The sequence below is a fragment of the Colobus angolensis genome, unplaced genomic scaffold (assembly GCF_000951035.1).
Source record: "Colobus angolensis palliatus isolate OR3802 unplaced genomic scaffold, Cang.pa_1.0 Scaffold24, whole genome shotgun sequence".
In the NCBI taxonomy this organism is placed as follows: domain Eukaryota; kingdom Metazoa; phylum Chordata; class Mammalia; order Primates; family Cercopithecidae; genus Colobus; species Colobus angolensis.
In genome coordinates, this window is record NW_012115599.1 from 11965127 (window position 1) to 11982179 (window position 17053).

A 17053-nucleotide genomic window follows, 5' to 3' on the forward strand; every position below is an offset into this window, starting at 1 on the left:
GCCTGGCCATCTCTCTAATAAACTTCTAATTTCAGAATACTTTTAGGTTTATAGAATTATTGCCAAGAGAATCTTCTAAGTCTCCTAAGTTTGCTTTCTTCTTTTCTTAGTTTAAATGCTTGATTCATGTGTCCTGAGCATTATTAAAGAGACCAGGTGACCAACTATTGTCCTCAAAGTTTTGATCCTGGGTGAAAAGCAGAGATCCTAAGGCTGTGGATAGAATACTGGCCATGCCTCTTCCTAGCTGTGACCACAGGCACACCCCTTAATCTCTCATTGTGCTTCCTCCTCTGTAAAATGACAGGTGATAAGGTTTACCTTATAAGATTAGAGGTGATGTATGTATAATGCATAAATAGCTGCTTAATAAGGAATAGCAGTTAGGGATAGTAACAACAGGGGCCAGAGTAATATGATGCTCTTTGCAGCACCAGAACCCAGATAAAGTGGTTGAGACAGCTTTGACTCTCTGAACTGAATGAGAACTGGTTATTTAGTACATGGGGTTCTTACCTCTTCATTGCTGGGAAGAGGACTGGCCTTTAACAACTGAAACACACACAGTCTTTGACTATTTTTTCCCCACTTGGTAGTGTGGGAAAGAATAGGGAGGTGAGAAAAATAAACCAAGTGTAGAAAGTAAAAAGGTTCCTCTTCAAAGTTTCCCTTCTTGTTAAAAAATAAATCATAAGTGTTAGAAATAATAGTTTCTTTTAAAGACTAACTTCCTTCAAGCCACCTTGTTTTGTGCTAATAACTCTGTTAAGCCCTATCCTGTGTAGCTATTAGATATAAGGGAATGAGTACATTCAATGTCCTTGTACTTTAACCAATATATTTGGTTATTACTTTTCTAAGTCCTTTTGCAAGCAACTTCCTCTTTTCCTTTATTCTCCCTTGCCTTTACCTCTTTAGGATAAAGTTTTAAGTTATTAGCTAGTTGGGTTTAGCTTAGATTGTGTGGTCTGGCTGCAGCCAATGGAGACAGAACACAGTAGCAAGGACAAGCTGTGTAAGGGATAAAAATTGCTTCCCTCCTTTGTTCGTGTGCAGTATCACCATTGTTCCATCTGTGAGGAACACCCTTTCTGCAGAAAGTAAAATTGCCTTGCTGAGAAAACTTTTTGTCTAAATGCTAATTTTTCCTTATAGTACTGAGGAACAAGCATTCTGTTTCTGAATGAACATTCTACTTATAATACCAAGTAAACCAGAGGATTCCATTATAAAAAAGGCTACCAATTTCAGAGATGCCCTGGTTCCAAGCACCCCTTTTTTTCCTCCTCTTTTCCTCCTGTTCCCCTGGGACTGTCACTCTCTGGACTGAGATGAACCATATGGGACCTGACAATTCAGATTGCTCTGCCAAGATGACCAGCAAAGAGAGAAAACAGGGAGGCAAGTGCTGTAGTGACCATCCCTTAGCTGTGGGCATCTGGGATCCCTCACACTGGGGCTGGTGCCTGTACGCTGTGCTAGTTGTTTGCCTGCAGATGCTTGGTTCAATTCTCACCCTTCCACATGCTCTTCTATGGGTGGAAGTCTACAAACTCCATTTCCTAGACTACCATCCATTTTTTCCCCTCAATGGGAGGTAAAAGCAACAGACTGGAAGATAGGCAGAAGGAAGAATCCTTTGGTTCCCCAACCCCAAACTCTGATAGCACTTCTGGCAGAAGCAGCTGAGACCAGGCTATGAGTTATGGGGCTACAGCACTCAAGCAGTGAGGTGACAGGGGCAGCAGTGGTGGTGGCCTTGGGCACTCTGGTGGCCCCATATGTACCATGTGCGTGAACTCAGGCACCAGCAGTCTGGTTCTACAGTCAAATCAACTGGTGACTTCAGGCTCCTGGTTGCTGCAGTATCAGTGTGTGTTCTAGCAATGGTGGCCCCCAAATGATACCATTTTCCCATTCAGCCCTGGAGGTGAGAATGGCTTCCTGCAGTTACTCATCTCCGGATGACCTCCATTTCCCCCTATTGATCTTTCAGTACTTCCAATACTTTTGCAACAACTCCCTGCAGTACATTCCCCATTTGGAAATATTTAGCTGTAGTTTTTTCCTGACTAGATAAACATATACTCTGTTACATACCCTGACCTGGCCTCGCACTGCAAACCCATGGCTGCTGGGGGCTGGGCTCTACTGGACCCCTGGGGAAATGGCACCTCAGGAAAGACAGGAGAGAACTGGGTGGCAGCAAAGGAGAGGAAAGCCATGATCTCTCGTGGTGATGAAAAACTGGCTTTGATCTATTGAGTCCTGCATCCGCCTCCTCCAGGGGCCCTCCCGTTCCCCAGACCCCAACTGCTCCACCAGGGTACCACACATCCTTTGTACCCTCACACCCCAAATTCTCTCTGCAGGGTGGAAATGGCACAGTCGTCCACCCGACTGACAAGTGGTGAGCAAAGCGAGGTGGAGGCAAAGGAGGGCTTCGGCACCCAAAGCCTTCTTTGCCCTCCAGTACTGGATGTGGAGGAGGTGTGGAGCCCTGTCAGCCCCAGGAAAAACACTCAAGTAACTGAGTCAGCTTTCAGTCAGCTCTTAAATATTTAATTCCCATTTATTTAAAGTTTCGTCAGTCTGTGTACACTATTTATATTAAAAACACAGGAAGCTGGGGCTCCTAGCAAAAATATACATTTCAATTTTGGAGATTGTTCAGACACTGAGAAGAGCTGTATCCTCAGCACCAGACCCGGGTCGGGGCAGGGACGTGGCATGGGGAGGGGGAGGTGGGTCCCAGCAGCCGTCCCTTCATAGCCTTGGCCTGAAAGGAAGCATCCCAACCCCCATCAGCTGGGTGGGTGGGGAGGTGGTTCCCAGCAGCCGTCCCTTCATAGCCTTGGCCTGAAAGGAAGCATCCCAACCCCCATCAGCTGGGTGGGTGGGGAGCTGGAAGAATCCTGCCAGCAGAGAGTGATCCTGGGGCATGGAAGGGAGGCCACAGCGCCAGCAGCGGCAAGGGCTGGGCACTTCCACCCAGAGTCACACACAGAATGGCCCCATGGGAGGGAGGACCAGGCAGGACCCAGGAAGCCTGGGCTTGAACTCCAGCTCTCCTACCTCTGTGCTCTGAGACTGCAGCCAGCCCCTTGCCCCTGCAGGCCTGGAGGGCTCTGCCCTACTCAGACATGGCATGCCCAGCTGTGCTTTGGCCCTGTTCTGAGGTGAGTGCACCTCAACCTGGAAGCAGGGGAGGGCAGGGACCAGCGGTGTGGGACTGGTCCCACAAGGTCCTCGGACACCAGAGGCTGTGCAGGGAGACTTCTAGGTGGCCAGCTGGGCTGAGTAAAGGGGAAGAGGAGGGCGACAGAGCTGTTGGGACAAATGGACATCAGAATGAACAGGCTCAGTTTATCCCAGGAAGCTCCCACTGGGAGCAGGTGCTGGGCTGACTCAGCAGGACCTGCAGGACCCCTGCCTCCCTGGAGACCTGGCCCAGCCCTGCCTGCCCACCTGCAGGCCCCTCTCTCTGGGTTCTCACTTGCCTCAGGGAGGGAAGGGAGGTGCATGGAGCCTGCAGGTAAAGTGATTTCAGTGCTTGTGTGTGTGCTGGAGGGGGCAGTTTCAGGGAGAGTGGGGCCTGAGCTCCCATGGAGCCAGCTAGAGAACAGAGCAGTGGGATGTGAGGCCAGGCCCTGGCCCTGGGTGCCGACACAATGTGGGTGGCTGCTACTGGGCAGGGGGGCAGTGGGGGTGCTGGCGGAAGGCCTGCCCTGAGCTCTCTCCCTGGCCTGACCCCAGGACTCAGACCCCCAGTCCTAGGGGCAGAATTGGGTGTGCTGCTTCCTCCAACCACCAACCCCTCCTCCTTCTCTTGAGACTTGCTCCTCTTCAATGAGGTGGGGGCCCATCTGGAGGGAACCCTGCCTACTTCCAAGCTGGGAGACTGCCGTCCAGCGGCCAGTGCAGGGGGCCATCAGCAACACTGGCCTGGCAAACCAGTGTGAAGATGGAAGGACGCTGGGTGTCAGTGGGGCTGAGGAGTGCTGCTGGAGCAGGATCAGTTGGGTCAGTGGGTGGCCTCAGCCTCGAAGGAGCAATTACAGTCTTGGGGAGGCATCTGGCTCTCAGCCTGGCCTCCTGCCCACTGTCTTTACAGCGGGGACCCCAGGACTACAGGCTGCTGCAGTCAGTCCAGGCCATGCTCAGCCTTCCCTGGAACCCAGGCCCAGACAGCTTAGTGTTTCTTTGGATGGCTCAAGTCTTTTGCTCTGAAGACAGGAGACAGAAGTGAGGACCCTAAGACTGCAGGTGCAATGATGGGGCAGAGGGCAGGCCCCACTCCCTTCTACTCCTGGAGAAAGCGTGTGCAAAAGCAGAGGTCCTGTTCTATGCTGCTGGTGAAATCATACAAAACATCTCACAGAATAAGAAACGAGGACAGACATGGGGGTGGAGAGAGAAAGGGAGGGCAAGGGAGAAGGGAAGAGGAGAAGCCTACAGAAAGAAGAAATAGAGCAAGCGAATTAGAAAGGAAAGAGGAACTGAGAAAGAGGGAGACAATAGACAGGAAGAGAGCTGACTGGAGGAAGTGGGAGAGAGGGCACAGGGAGCCAGAGGCGGTGGGTGTCATGTGTCTGACAGTGAGCATGGGACTCTGCTGCTCCAGGCCGGGTGCTCAAGGGCTGGTCAACCGAAAAGTCATTTGGGTGGGCCCCTCCAGTGCTGGCCCCACTGGAGCCTGCAGGGAGGCCTGGGTGCCGCCCTTAGTACATGTCCTTGTAGATCTCCTGGAGCAGAGGGTGCAGCGAGGTCTCGGTCTCGGTCTTCTTGAGCCGCTGCATCATCTGCGCATGCTCGGTGACCAGCTGCCGCAGGTCAGCCATCTTCTGCAACAGCTTGGGGAAGAGGTACTGGGCATCGGGGTGGTTGGCCTGCAGGTGGAATTCGAGGGCACGCAGGATGGTGTCCTGGATAGCCTCCACCTGTGGAACGTTCATGAGGCCTGGCCGGTCTGTGGGGACACAGGGCACGCCAGGGAGCTCAGAAAGGCAGTGGAGCTCCCCTACCTCCACCCCAAGAGGTGACTTGGCCCAGGGGACAGCAGGCCTCCTTGGCCGTGACAGACCAAGACCTGTCCCGTGACGGACCAAGCCCTGTCCCGTCAGCAATGCTCCACTGGGTGTTCTAGTCTCCCTACTCTTGGTCTTAATCCACTTCTTTTGTTTTTTCCCCCCTGATTAGGCAACATAGTATCGTGGTTAAGAGACTCAATGCTTAATTCAAATCCTGTGTCTGCCACAGCCTATCGATGAAGCTATGGGCAGGTCACTCAGCCTCTCTGGTGTGTAAACTGGAGATAGAAAACATTCTTCCTGCACAGGTTTGTTGTGAGGATCAAGTGAGTCATCATCGATGAAAAGGAACAGTGCCTGGCATGAAGTAAGCTCTAGGCCACAGTTAGTTAGCATAGTTATTATTGTATTTATTGTGTTGGAATTTAAAAAATGCAGAGACAATGCAGACAATTTTTCCACCCCACATTAACATGACAGCATACTGCCTGTTAGTCCTTTTCCTTTTTTTTGAGACAGGGTCTTGCTCTGTCACCCAGGCTGGAGTGCAGTGGTGGGATTTTGGCTCACTGCAACCTCCACCTCTCAGGTTCAAGCAATTCTCCTGGCTCAGCCTCCCAAGTAGCTGGGATTACAGGTGTGTGCCACCACATCTGGCTAATTTTTTGTATTTTTAGTAGAGACAGGGTTTCACTATGTTGGCCAGGCTGGTCTCGAACTCTTGACCTCAAGTGATCCGCCCACCTCGGCCTGCCAAAGTGCTGGGATTACAGGCGTGAGCCACCACGTCTGGCTTAGTTTCTTTCCTATCTCCACCTCCATCTACATACATAACGAGATGGAGCTAACCCTGCATGCTCAGTCAGTGCCTTGCATGTTCCGCTGCCAAGATCAAAGGGACACTTCCCCACAATGTCAGAGCTCAGGCACAGTGCCCTGCAGTGCAGGCCAGCCCCCAGGACGACTGGGTGTGCCGGGCCAGCCCGCCTGCCACACTCTCACTCACCTCCACACAGAATGATGGCCGCAATGAATAGGGCCAGGTCACTGTCATCAAGTTCCAGGGCGTTGAACTTGACAGCAAATTCAAACTTGGGCTCAATGATATCACTGAAGGGTTTGCGGAGGCTGCGCAGGAACTCGCGGGTGACAAAGCCACTGCCGTTGGCTACCAGCAGCCCATCCTTGTTGACGATGGAGGCCAGCATGGCGAAGATGGCCTCGTGCACGCCATACTTGAGAAGGGTAACCTGGTCATTGAGGAAGAGGCTGCTGAAGCTGGGGATGCTCTTGGCGAACTCGGTGAGCTCCCGCACGGTCTCCACCGTGGTGCACTGGCAGCGGTAGAAGACGTGCACGCTGATCTCCTTGTAGGGAGGCAGGCCGTTCACCAGCTGCTTCCACACCAGCCCCTTCTCTGCCTGCCACAATGTCTCGATGTCGTGGATCACAAAGGGCTGAAAACCAGGCCCTGTTAGAGACCAGGATTCGGGAGACCCCCACCCTGTGCTCCCCATATCCCTTGCCTGCACCATGAAGTTGAGGGAGGGAGAAGGCCTGGCTCTCCCAGGAGTCAGGCAGGCAGCAGTGGGACCCAGAGCCCAGGATACTGCCAGGCCGAGCAGCAACACTCACCGCTGTGTGGCTGGCTTTGCCAGTGAGGATGCTGCGGGCCTTCTTTTTGGTCATGTTGAAGTTTTTCAGGTAGGCATTGTAGATGTGCTTGGAGAAGGCCTTCAGGTCGGCCACCTGTGGGTTGTACTGGCTCCCCTCATTTGCCGTCAGCCCTGCCACCAGCTTTCTCTTCTCAGCCTCCGGCATCCGGCCGAAACGGATGGCTGCACAGAGAAGAGGGCAGTCAGCAAGGGGCCCAGGCAGGCCCCAGCACCTCTGACATCCCCATCCCTTTATAGGTGCATGGGCCAAATCCTTTTGGAGCCCAGGGCCCCCAGAAGCTCTAGAGTCAGCAAGGTGGGAATGCTGGGGTGGCCCCTCCAGATTGCAAGCTCCACAAGACATGATTCTTTTTTGGGGGGTGTATCTTTGCAAGAGCAGTGATTTTGTCCGTTCTGTTCACAGTGCCCAGAACACAAGGGCTCTAACATACTAAGTGACTGAGCTACTCTGGGGTAAAACAGACTTTGGTGACAAAGGCCTGGGTTTGAGTTCCAGCTTAGCAGTTTACTAGCTATGTGACTTGGGGCAGACTCCTTCACTTTTCTTTTTCTTTTCTTTTTTTTTTGAGACAGAGTCTCACTGTGTCTCTCAGGCTGGAGTGCAGTGGCGTGATCTCGGCTCACTACAACCTCTGCCTCCCGGGCTCAAGCAATTCTCTGCCTCAGCCTCCCGAGTAGCTGGGATTACAGGTGTCCGCCACCATGCCCAGCTAGTTTTTGTATTTTTTTTTTAGTAGAGATGGGGTTTCACCACCTTGGCCAGGATGCTCTCGAACTGCTGACCTCAGGTGATCCACCCGCCCTGGCCTCCCAAAATGCTGGGATTATAGGCGTGCACCAACATGCCCGGCTTTTTTCTTTATTTTTGAGACAGGGTTTCCACTCTTGTCCAGGCTGTAGTACAGTGGCAAATCATGGCTCACTGCAGCTTTGACCTCCTGGGCTAAAGTGATCCTCCCACCTCAACCTTCTGAGTAGCTGAGACTACAGGTGCATGCCACCAAGCCTGGCTTTTTTTTTTTTTTTTTTTTTTTGTAGAGACGCGGTCTCACTATGTTGCTCAGGCTGGTCTTAAACTCCTGGACTCAAGCAATCCTCCTGCTTGGCCTCCCAAAGTGATGGGATTACAGGTGTGAGCCACTGCACCTGGCCATTTTTCTTTTTTAATCATAAAAATGAGGCTAATACTTTTAAAAACATACTGAGTTATTAGATCAATTAAATAAGAATCCTCACATAGTAAGCACTCAAAAATCGTTGTCATTAGTAATTGAGTAGGATACGAATGCGACTTCTCCCAGAGTTAGCGTGAGGACAGGGATTCAGTCAGTTCTGAGATTTCCTAGGAAAGGAGTCAAACCCAGACCTGCCAGACCCCATTACCCAGGAGAGCCGCAAATGGAGGGCTCAGGTCCTGCTACCCTCTAAGATGCAAGGCAGTTAGGGCATCCCTGGGTAAAAGCTGGCCAAGCAGCTAACCTGCCTGTCGAGATCACAGGAGGCTCTCCCCTGTCCTCTAGGGGTCTGACTCAGAGAGGTACTAAGGGGATAGGTGGGCTTTGCAATATCCTACCCTAGAGGTCCGAAGACAAGGCTCTGCAGGAGGCCTGGAGCACAGGGCAGAGAAGGCTTTGTCTCTGGGGAGTGGCTGACCTCCAAGAAACTTCTGCCTGGCTCCTGGGAGTTGACAGATGTGGTCACTTACTGGCTACTGCCTGCCTTCTATAACCAAGAAGGGCCAAGGGGATCCCTGGCCTTGGCAGTAGCTTTCATGCTGTGTCAGGTCATCTGAGACAGGCTTGAGTTTCTGGGACTGGTGTTCCCCAAATTGTTCAAGCTGTTATCAATTCTCAGTTCCCTTCTGGGCCAGAATGGGTAAACCTCAGGCACAGGGAGGTAGAGACTACCCCAGGCCTGGGACCATGGTAGATGCTGGCAGTCTGAGGAACTGGCAGGTCTTAGGCTCTAAGACCCAAGATCCAGATCAGCAAAGCCAACAGCCAACAGCCATGGTGCTTACTGTGTGCCAGGCACTGCTCTACAGGCGCCCCCTCTGGGCTGCCCCGAGGGCTCTCTGGACCCTGGTTTCAGGCTGTGTGGAGCCAGCAGCCTGTGTTGCTCTGGTCAGCTCTCACCGTTGTGTGACATGCCCAGTGCCAGGCACTTCTGGAAACGGCAGTACTGACACTTGTTGCGGTTCTTCTTCTGAATCTTGCAGCTGCGCTCACACTTCTCGTACTCCAGCTTCATGCGTATCGTCCGACGGAAGAAGCCCTGAGGCACCAAGAACAGGTGAGGAAAGGCCACCAGGAGGTAGGGGGAGGTTGTGCCAAAGGGGCTGATTATGCATAAGGTGTAAATACTCCTGAAATTTGTAAGTAATGAGGAGACATTTTTTTGGAGGGGAGATGGAGAAGGAAAATAAATAATTCTGAAACTTTAATTAAAACTATTTTAGGTTGGGTGCAGTGGCTCATGCCTGTAATCCCAGACTTTGGGAAGCCAAGGTGGGCTGATCACCTGAGGTCAGGAGTTTGAGACCAGCCTGGCCAAGATGGTGAAACTCCGTCTCTACTAAAAATACAGAAAAATTAGCCGAGTGTGGTGGCACACCCCTGTAATCCCACCTACCCAGGAGGTTGAGGCAGGGGAATCTCCTGAACACGCGAGGCAGAGGTTGCAGTGAGCCAAGATCGCGCCATTACACTCCAGCCTGGACAATAAGAGTGAAACTCCGTCTCAAAAAAACAAAAAAAAAAGAACACAACTATTTTAAATGCCTAAAGAAGTCCTAAAGCTTCTTTGTTGGGGCTGGGCAGAGTGGCTCACGCCTGTAATCCCAGCACTTTGGGAGGCCAAGGCAGGTGTGTCACCTGAGGTCAGTAGTTCAAGACCAGCCTGGCCAACATGGTGAAACCCCGTCTCTATTAAAACTACAAAAACTGGGCCAGGCACGGTGGTTCGCGCCTGTAATCCCAGCACTTTGGGAGGCCGAGGCAGGTGGATCACCTGAGGTCAGGAGTTCGAGACCAGCCTGGCCAATATGGTGAAACCCCATCTCTACTAAAAGTACGAAAATTAGCCAGGCATGTTGGTGTGTACCTGTAATCCCAGCTACTCTGGAGGCTGAGGCAGGAAAATCTCCTGAACCTGGGAGGTGGAGATTGCAATTAACTGAGATCATGCCACTGCACTCCAGCCTAGGCGACAGAGCAGGATTCCATCTCAAAAAAAAAAAAAAAAAAAAAAAAAAAGCTTCTTTGTTAGTTTGGTAACATAAGATTGTCTCACGGCACTTGGTTTCTCATAAATTTATCTGCTTCTGTATATTTGTGAGGTAGTGGTTCAATAAAATAATCGTGAGATTTTGATGTGTGTGAAGTTAGGAAGGACCCACAAATATCACTGGAAAAACAAATGTCTGTCCTTTTTCTCAAAGAGCCCCCTTTGAGCCTTGAGAAACAGGAAACCCAGACCTCAGCCCAAGACCCTCATTCTGTCCTGCCTGTCTGGTCCCCAGGGGGGCACAATCACCCACAAAGCTGGGTCAACACAGGTGCCCGACAGGGTAGGCTTGACAAGGGAACTCCCTCTTCTCCTGCAGTGCCCAGAGCTGAGGTCTGGAGCCCAAGGGCCTGGCTGCCTCCTGGGCAGGAATTCTGCAGTGGATACAGTCAGAGCCCTACCCCAAGGCAGGGAAAGCTTTGTGGAGGGTCAATTCACCATGTGACCAGAGCCTCAGTGGCCAGCCACCGCTCCCCCGAGTCCGTACCTTGCACCCCTCACATGCATGAACGCCGTAGTGGAAGCCTGATGCCTTGTCCCCGCACACCCGGCACTCCATGTTGAGGCTGCCACACGAGGCCCCGTCACAGCCCATCTGCAGCTGGTCCAGCAGTGAGGGTGGTGAGGAGCTCCGGGAGAGGTCTGTGGACACACGATGGAGGGGAGTCAACCTTTCTAAGGACCAGTTTCTTCACCTAGAACCAGGGGTATTGACAGCTTCTCTGGGAGGATGGGCAAAAAGTCTCCAGTGTTTCTCCCAGAGCCTAACATACAGATGTTCAGTACACAGCAACTATTACCACTGGGGCTGGGTCAAAGGCTTCCCGGACTGAACTCACTATGCGGCAGCAGTGGGGAGGAGAATGGCTGTGTTTTGGGAGAAGGAAAGCAAGGAGAAAGCAGACACACAGTCTTTAGATGGCCCTTAGGAAGCAGCTCTCCTGGTTCAGAGGTTGCCACTGTGTGGCCCACGTGGAGATGTGTGCAATGTGTTTTGCAGAAACGGCAGGACTGTAGACCTCTGCAGAGCTAGCCTCCCCACCATCCCCCAAAGGAAGTTCTATTCTTGCATAGACTCCAGGGATGCTGTAAACAATCTCTCAAGAAACTCAAGTTCATTCCCATGAAACTTCTTGCTTGAGTAGAACAGCTTAGGTATCAGTCATATTGATTAAGCAACACACTGAATTTCTCCAAGTTTTTCTATCAAACGTATAGATGTTTGAACCACGGGGTGTTGAGTGTATTGGTGGGGAAGGCAGTTTGCTAAGGCTATGACTTCAGGATATATCTGCTGTCAGATGATTTCCTAAGAACTGCTAGGAGTCTCTTCCCAGTGCCCTTTGGACACTCGGAAATGATCTCTTCGTCTTGGAAAGGGGACCTGAACTAAGCCTCAGCTTCCTGACTGCTAGCCCAGAGCTGGTTTCATGGCCCCACATACCAGCTGTCCTGCTTCTGCCATGATGACCGTCCGACCTCTGCACTCTTCTCTAATGACTGAGCAACCTCCCCAAAAGCAGGTGCCAAACCTCCAAACCAGAGAATCAGCCATTTTGAGTAGAAGGGGACATCAGGGGGACCCAAGTCATGGAGATGAACCCAGACTAATGTTTTCCAGGCCTGCAGTAATACCCCTCTACTATACAGGCCAAGCAACCTTCATTTCCCCACCATGTGAGTAACTGTCCACCTGCTACCAACCAAAGTGCACTCCATCCTTCCCACACGGTCTCCCCACTCCCCCAGCTTCCCCTTGGGCCCTAGAAGTGGCAGCAGGAAAGCCTCCTTCCCCTATCCTGGCCAAAGGAAGGGGAGCACAAGAAGCACCCAACCATGGCAGAGAGGACCCAGTGGGCTGCTCCGCTCCTGGCTGGTGAGGTTTAGGGGTGACACAAGTCTCTGGTTCCTAAAATGGCCTGTCTTGTCCTGGCACCTTAGCTCCCAACTTCAGTCATTCCAAGGTGTGTAACTGTTCCTCTTGACCCAGACTGGGAGACTGGGTGCCCTCCATCTCTCGGGCCTGGGAAGGCAAAGCTGTGCTCTGGGAGGGTGAAGCTGCTTTGGTCTTCTCAGGCCTTTGTCACCGCCTGACATATCCTGTGTGTGTTCATTGTTGGAAGCCACCCACTAGACATAAGGGCCACAAGGCCAGGAACTTTGTCCACCAGGGCACCAGCGTGGTCTGACACTGAGAGCTGTGTGAGGTGCTGGGCACGCAGCAGGCACATGATAGCTCTCTGCACAATTGGCAGTCCTCAGGCTGCCTGGGTGTCCTGACCGCAGCACCAACTGGCTGATGGGGCTGGGCAGGACCTGCCACTCCTGGAGGCATTATAACAGGGACAATAAAACTCACAGCACTGGATGTTGGAAGAAAACGAGATAACATGACAGAAACCCTTTGTGGACGCCCACGCAGATGCTGAGGCAGGCAGGGTTTCTGGCATTTCCTCCTTGAATCTGTGCAGTCCGTGAGCATATGTTTGCGTTGTGGCATTTCTTTTAATTTTGTTTTTGTGGCCTGCATGTCTGCTTCCTCTGCTAGACTCTGCATATCTCTACTCACATTCCCTTTGGATCGCGGAGCTCACTTCCACCACCGAGTCTTGTCCACAGTGGCCAATACCCTTAGATTATTCACACCTCCTGCAGGGCCTTTCTCATCCTCCCTGTGGCCATGGAAAGTCAGCAGGTGTCTAGTCATTTGGTTGCTGTTGGCACTGCACGTGACAATGTCACCCTCTGTGTTCACTCAAAAGACACATGATAAGCACCTTCTATATGCAGGGCAGGACCTAGACTCTGCCCTCAAATAGCTGAGGTAAGAAAGAGGTAAGAGCAGGGCCAGGCATTGTGGCTCACACCTGTAATCCCAGCACTTCGGGAGGCTGATGCGGGTGGATCATGGGTCAAGGGATTGAAACCATTCTGGCCAACACAGTGAAACCCTGTCTCTACTAAAAATATAAAAATTAGCCGGGCACAGTGGCTCGTGCCTGTAGTCCCAGCTACTTGGGAGGCTAAGGCAGGAGAATCACTTGAACCTGGGGGTGGGGGAGTAGAGAGTGTAGTGAGCTGAGATCATGCCACTGCACTCCCCTGCCTGGCAACAGAGTGAGACTGTCTCAAAAAAAAAAAAAAAAAAAAGTAACGGCTGAGTGTGGTAGCTCACGCCAGTAATCCCAATACTCTGGGAGGCCAAGGCAGGAGGATCACCTGAGGCCAGGAGCAACATGGTGAGACCCCGTCTCTACAAAAAGTAAAAAAAAAATAGTTGGGTGTCATGGCACCTGCCTATAGTGCCTGCTACTGAGGAGGCTGAGGCAGGAAGATCCTTGAGCCTAGAAGAGCTGTGATTGTGCCACTGTACACCAGCCTGGGTGACAAAGCATGACTGTCTCTACTTAAAAAAAAAAAAGGCCAGGTGCAGTGGCTCACACCTATAATCCCAACACATTGGGAGGCTGAGGCGGGAGGATCACTTGAGCCTAGGAGTTTGAGACCAGCCTGGCAACATAGTGAGAGCCCGTCTCTATAAAAAATTTAAATAACTAGCTAGGTGTGGTGGCACATGCCTGTGGGCCCCGCTACCTGGGAGGCTGAGGCAGGAGGATTGCCTGAATGTGGGAAGATGACTTGAGCCTGGTAGGTCGAGGTTGCAGTGAGCTGTGATTACACCACTGTACTCCAGCCTGTGCTGACAGAACAAGACCTTGTCTCAAAAAAATAAATAAACAAATAAATAAACAAGAAAAACAAGGAAAGGTAAGATGTAACTTAACTTACTATAACTCACTTGTGCCTACAGGAAAAAAATAAAATAGAAAAAAGAGAAAGAGATAAGAAAACTAGAACATGAGATAGAGTAGGGCAATACCAGGTAAGGGGCAGTAAGAGGTGCAGGATTTTGGAAGGAGCCATCACCCATGCATGTGACTGTCACAGAAAGGGGCTGCTTCCCTCTCTGCTGAAAGAAAGGTGATGGCAGAATTCTTCCCATACTAGGGGCCAGGTTCTGAAGGTTCCACCACTTCCCCCACACCATGATGTCCCGGGTAGAGGTGGGGGCAAGCAGGTGTCCCGCTAAAGGCCTTCCATTGGACACCCATTTAATCTCACGTAAAACCTCAAAACAACCCTTCAAGATACTCTTCTTACCCCTACTTTATGGGCAAGGAAGCCGGGTCTCCAAGGCTCAGAAGCTTAAGTAACTTGCTGATAGCAGCTATGTTGATCTTACCTATCAACTTGACTAGGCCATGGTGCCCGGTTGTTTGACGAAACAACGTTGCTAAGAAGGTTTTTTTTTTTTTTTTTTTTTTGATGAAGGCTCGCTCTTGTCCCCCAGGCTGGCGTACAATGCGTGATCTCAGCTCACTGCATCTCTGCCTCCCGGGTTCAAGTGATTCTCCTGCCTCAGCCCCCTGAGTAGCTGGGATTACAGGCGCTCAGCTAGCTTTTTTGGTATTTTTAGTAGAGACGGGGTTTCACCATGTTGGCCAGGCTGATCTCGAACTCCTGACCTCAGGGGATCCACCTGCCTCAGCCTTACAAAGTGCAGGGATTACAGGCGTAAGCCACTGCACCCGGCCACTAGGAAGGTATTTTTTAGATGTAACTAATATTTAAATCAGAAGACTTTGAGTAAAGCAGATTACCTCCATAATGTGAGTGGTCCTCATCCAACAACTGAAGGCCTTAAGAAAAAAGACTGAGTGCCTACCGTGGCCCCACTGTGGAAGAGGAGATTCTGCCTCCAGGCTGCTTTCGGACTTGAGCTGCAACATCAATTTCCCCGGCTCTCCAGCCTGCCTGCCTTGCAAAATTTGGACTTGCCACCCCCACAACTGTGGGAAACAATTCGTTAAAACACATCTCTTTCTTTCAAAACACACACACACACACACATACACACAGGTTCTGCTTCTCTGGAGAACCCTAACACAGTGACAGAGCAAGAATTATAACCTAGAACCGTGCAACTCCTGGAGCTGAGCTCTTAACCTCAGCATTCCACTACTACACATATCTGCAGGTTCAGGACTGCTAATCAGTAACATTATTATGATAAACAATAGGACACAGTCACTGCTGAGGAGGTACTATGTCATTATCCAAACGTTTGGATTCAGTGTAAACACTAGCCCTCTCACCCAGAGAGTAAAGTATCAGTTTCACCATCTTTGATTACAAGTTCAGCAAATAGACACTATTGACCTTATTTACATCATTTGTGGCTGAGAGCTCTCCTGCATATCTAGTCTCCAATGCTGGGAGAATGCCGTTGTCATGGCTGTGAAGACAGCCAGGAGGCTCCCGACTGGTCTATTTACTTCGCTGGCAGAGCTCACAGGCAAACAGGTACCCAGCAGCTTCTGAAGTCGGGCCAAATTCTGCAGGGATTTGAGGCTGGGTTACTGAGCAGCCTCTTTACTTCTGTTGTCCTGTTTGCCTGAACTGTGCGCTCCTTGGGACAGGCACTCAGCCTTGTCCACCGCTGTATGGCCAGCCCTGGGCACAGTGCTGGGCCCAGCCTGACACCCACCAAGTGCTTGCCAAGTGAGGAGGTACTGAGGCCAGGAGGAAGGACACTTAATCTTCCTCTTTCTTTCTCAAGTGTGATTGGGATGGATGTCACTGAAGCAGGAGGGATGAGAAAGGGAATGGGACATGAACCCTGGCTCTAGCTGTCTCTACTCCTACATACCCACAGGACCCTGGCAAGTGGGTTTCTGGTAACCTCAGTTTCCTTGTTGATGGGAAGGTCTGTCCTGCCTGACTGGGGGAGGGTGAGGAGAAGGTGCTTGGCAGGGGTGGAGCTCAGTATGTGCACTGCGAGTCAGTGCTGAACTGCTGGGGGGATGGGGTCAGGGGTGACTGTGAAGCCTTCCTGCTGTTTCAGGGCTCAAAGCCATGCCCTGTCCTTATGGGTCCCTCAGGGGACTCCTGAGGCCAAAGTAATAACTCATGGGGGTGGGGCAGAGAATTAGCAGGTGCTGAGACCTGCGATGTGTCAGATACCCCCACTGACTCTCACGCGGCCGGCCCTCAGGCTGGGTAGGACACAGCCTGTAAAGGTGAAGACAGTGAGACTCGGAGAAGTGATGGCACTGGCGAGGGCTGCAGCTCACAGCGACACACCCAGGATGCCTGCCCTGGTCTCTGTGATCTCAAAGCCCTTCTGCTCCGGACACATGATGAGGCTCTGTCTCCAGGGCCCCTCACCCCTCTTTTAAACAGTTAATTTTAACCTTAAAAAAAGTACAGTTGCCTTTTAAATTATGAAAGTAGTGCAGACTTGTTGAGAAAAATACAGAAGGGTATGCAGGATCTTGTGACAGAGCCTCCTTAACCACCATCCTGCTCCTCAGAGTTAGCCCCTGAGTCCTTCAGTATAGACTCTTCTGGTGCCTTCTATGAAACACAAGGATTTTGAACAATGGGATCCCCAACTTGTCAGGAACTTATTTAATATATACAAACCAGCCTCATCCTTTTCAATGACTCCAGAGTATTCCACCACATGGCTCTACCACAGTTTCTAGAACTGGTTCCCCACAGATGGGCACGTTCCTATTTTTGCTCTTATGAGCAGTCCTGCAGTAAATAAGCTAGTGTGGAAATCTCTGTGCATGCTGAGCAAGTACTTACACAGGACATGTTCCTAGAAATGGGAATGCAGGGTAAAAGAAATGTACACTTGGCCAGGCATGGTGGCTCATGCCTGTAATCCCAACACTTTGGGAGGCCAAGGTGGGCGGATCACCTGAGGTCAGGAGTTCGTGACTAGCCTGGCCAACACAGCGGAATCCCATCTCTACTAAAAATACAGAAATCAGCCAGGCACGGTGGTGCACACCTGTAATCCCAGCTGCTCGGGAGGCTGAGGCAGCAGAATCACTTGAACCTGGGAGGCGGAGGTTGCAGTGAGTCGAGATCGTGTGCCACTGCACTCCAGCCTGAGCGACAGAGTCGAGGTCTGTCTCAAAAAAAAAAAAAAAATTGCGCACTAAGAGGTGTTGGTCCACACCACCCTTTCACCCCTGGTGGTGGAAAAGC

At 51.3% G+C, this 17053-nt stretch overlaps 1 protein-coding gene across 1 annotated transcript in view; it reads right to left on the reverse strand.

Annotated features, from left to right (window-relative positions):
• Positions 1–2551: 2551 nt before the first annotated feature.
• The window catches only part of PPARD (peroxisome proliferator-activated receptor delta), an 87239-nt gene continuing 72737 nt past the window's right edge, over positions 2552–17053 (reverse strand). The window contains exons 3-9 of the mRNA XM_011945384.1: positions 14718–14810; positions 10479–10633; positions 8842–8980; positions 6666–6868; positions 6037–6487; positions 2860–4969; positions 2552–2779 (exon numbers count right to left, since the gene is read on the reverse strand). Of these exons, the coding sequence (XP_011800774.1) occupies positions 4722–4969; positions 6037–6487; positions 6666–6868; positions 8842–8980; positions 10479–10633; positions 14718–14810 (1289 nt within the window). The 3' untranslated portion in view covers positions 2552–2779; positions 2860–4721. The remainder of the gene's footprint in view (positions 2780–2859; positions 4970–6036; positions 6488–6665; positions 6869–8841; positions 8981–10478; positions 10634–14717; positions 14811–17053) is intronic.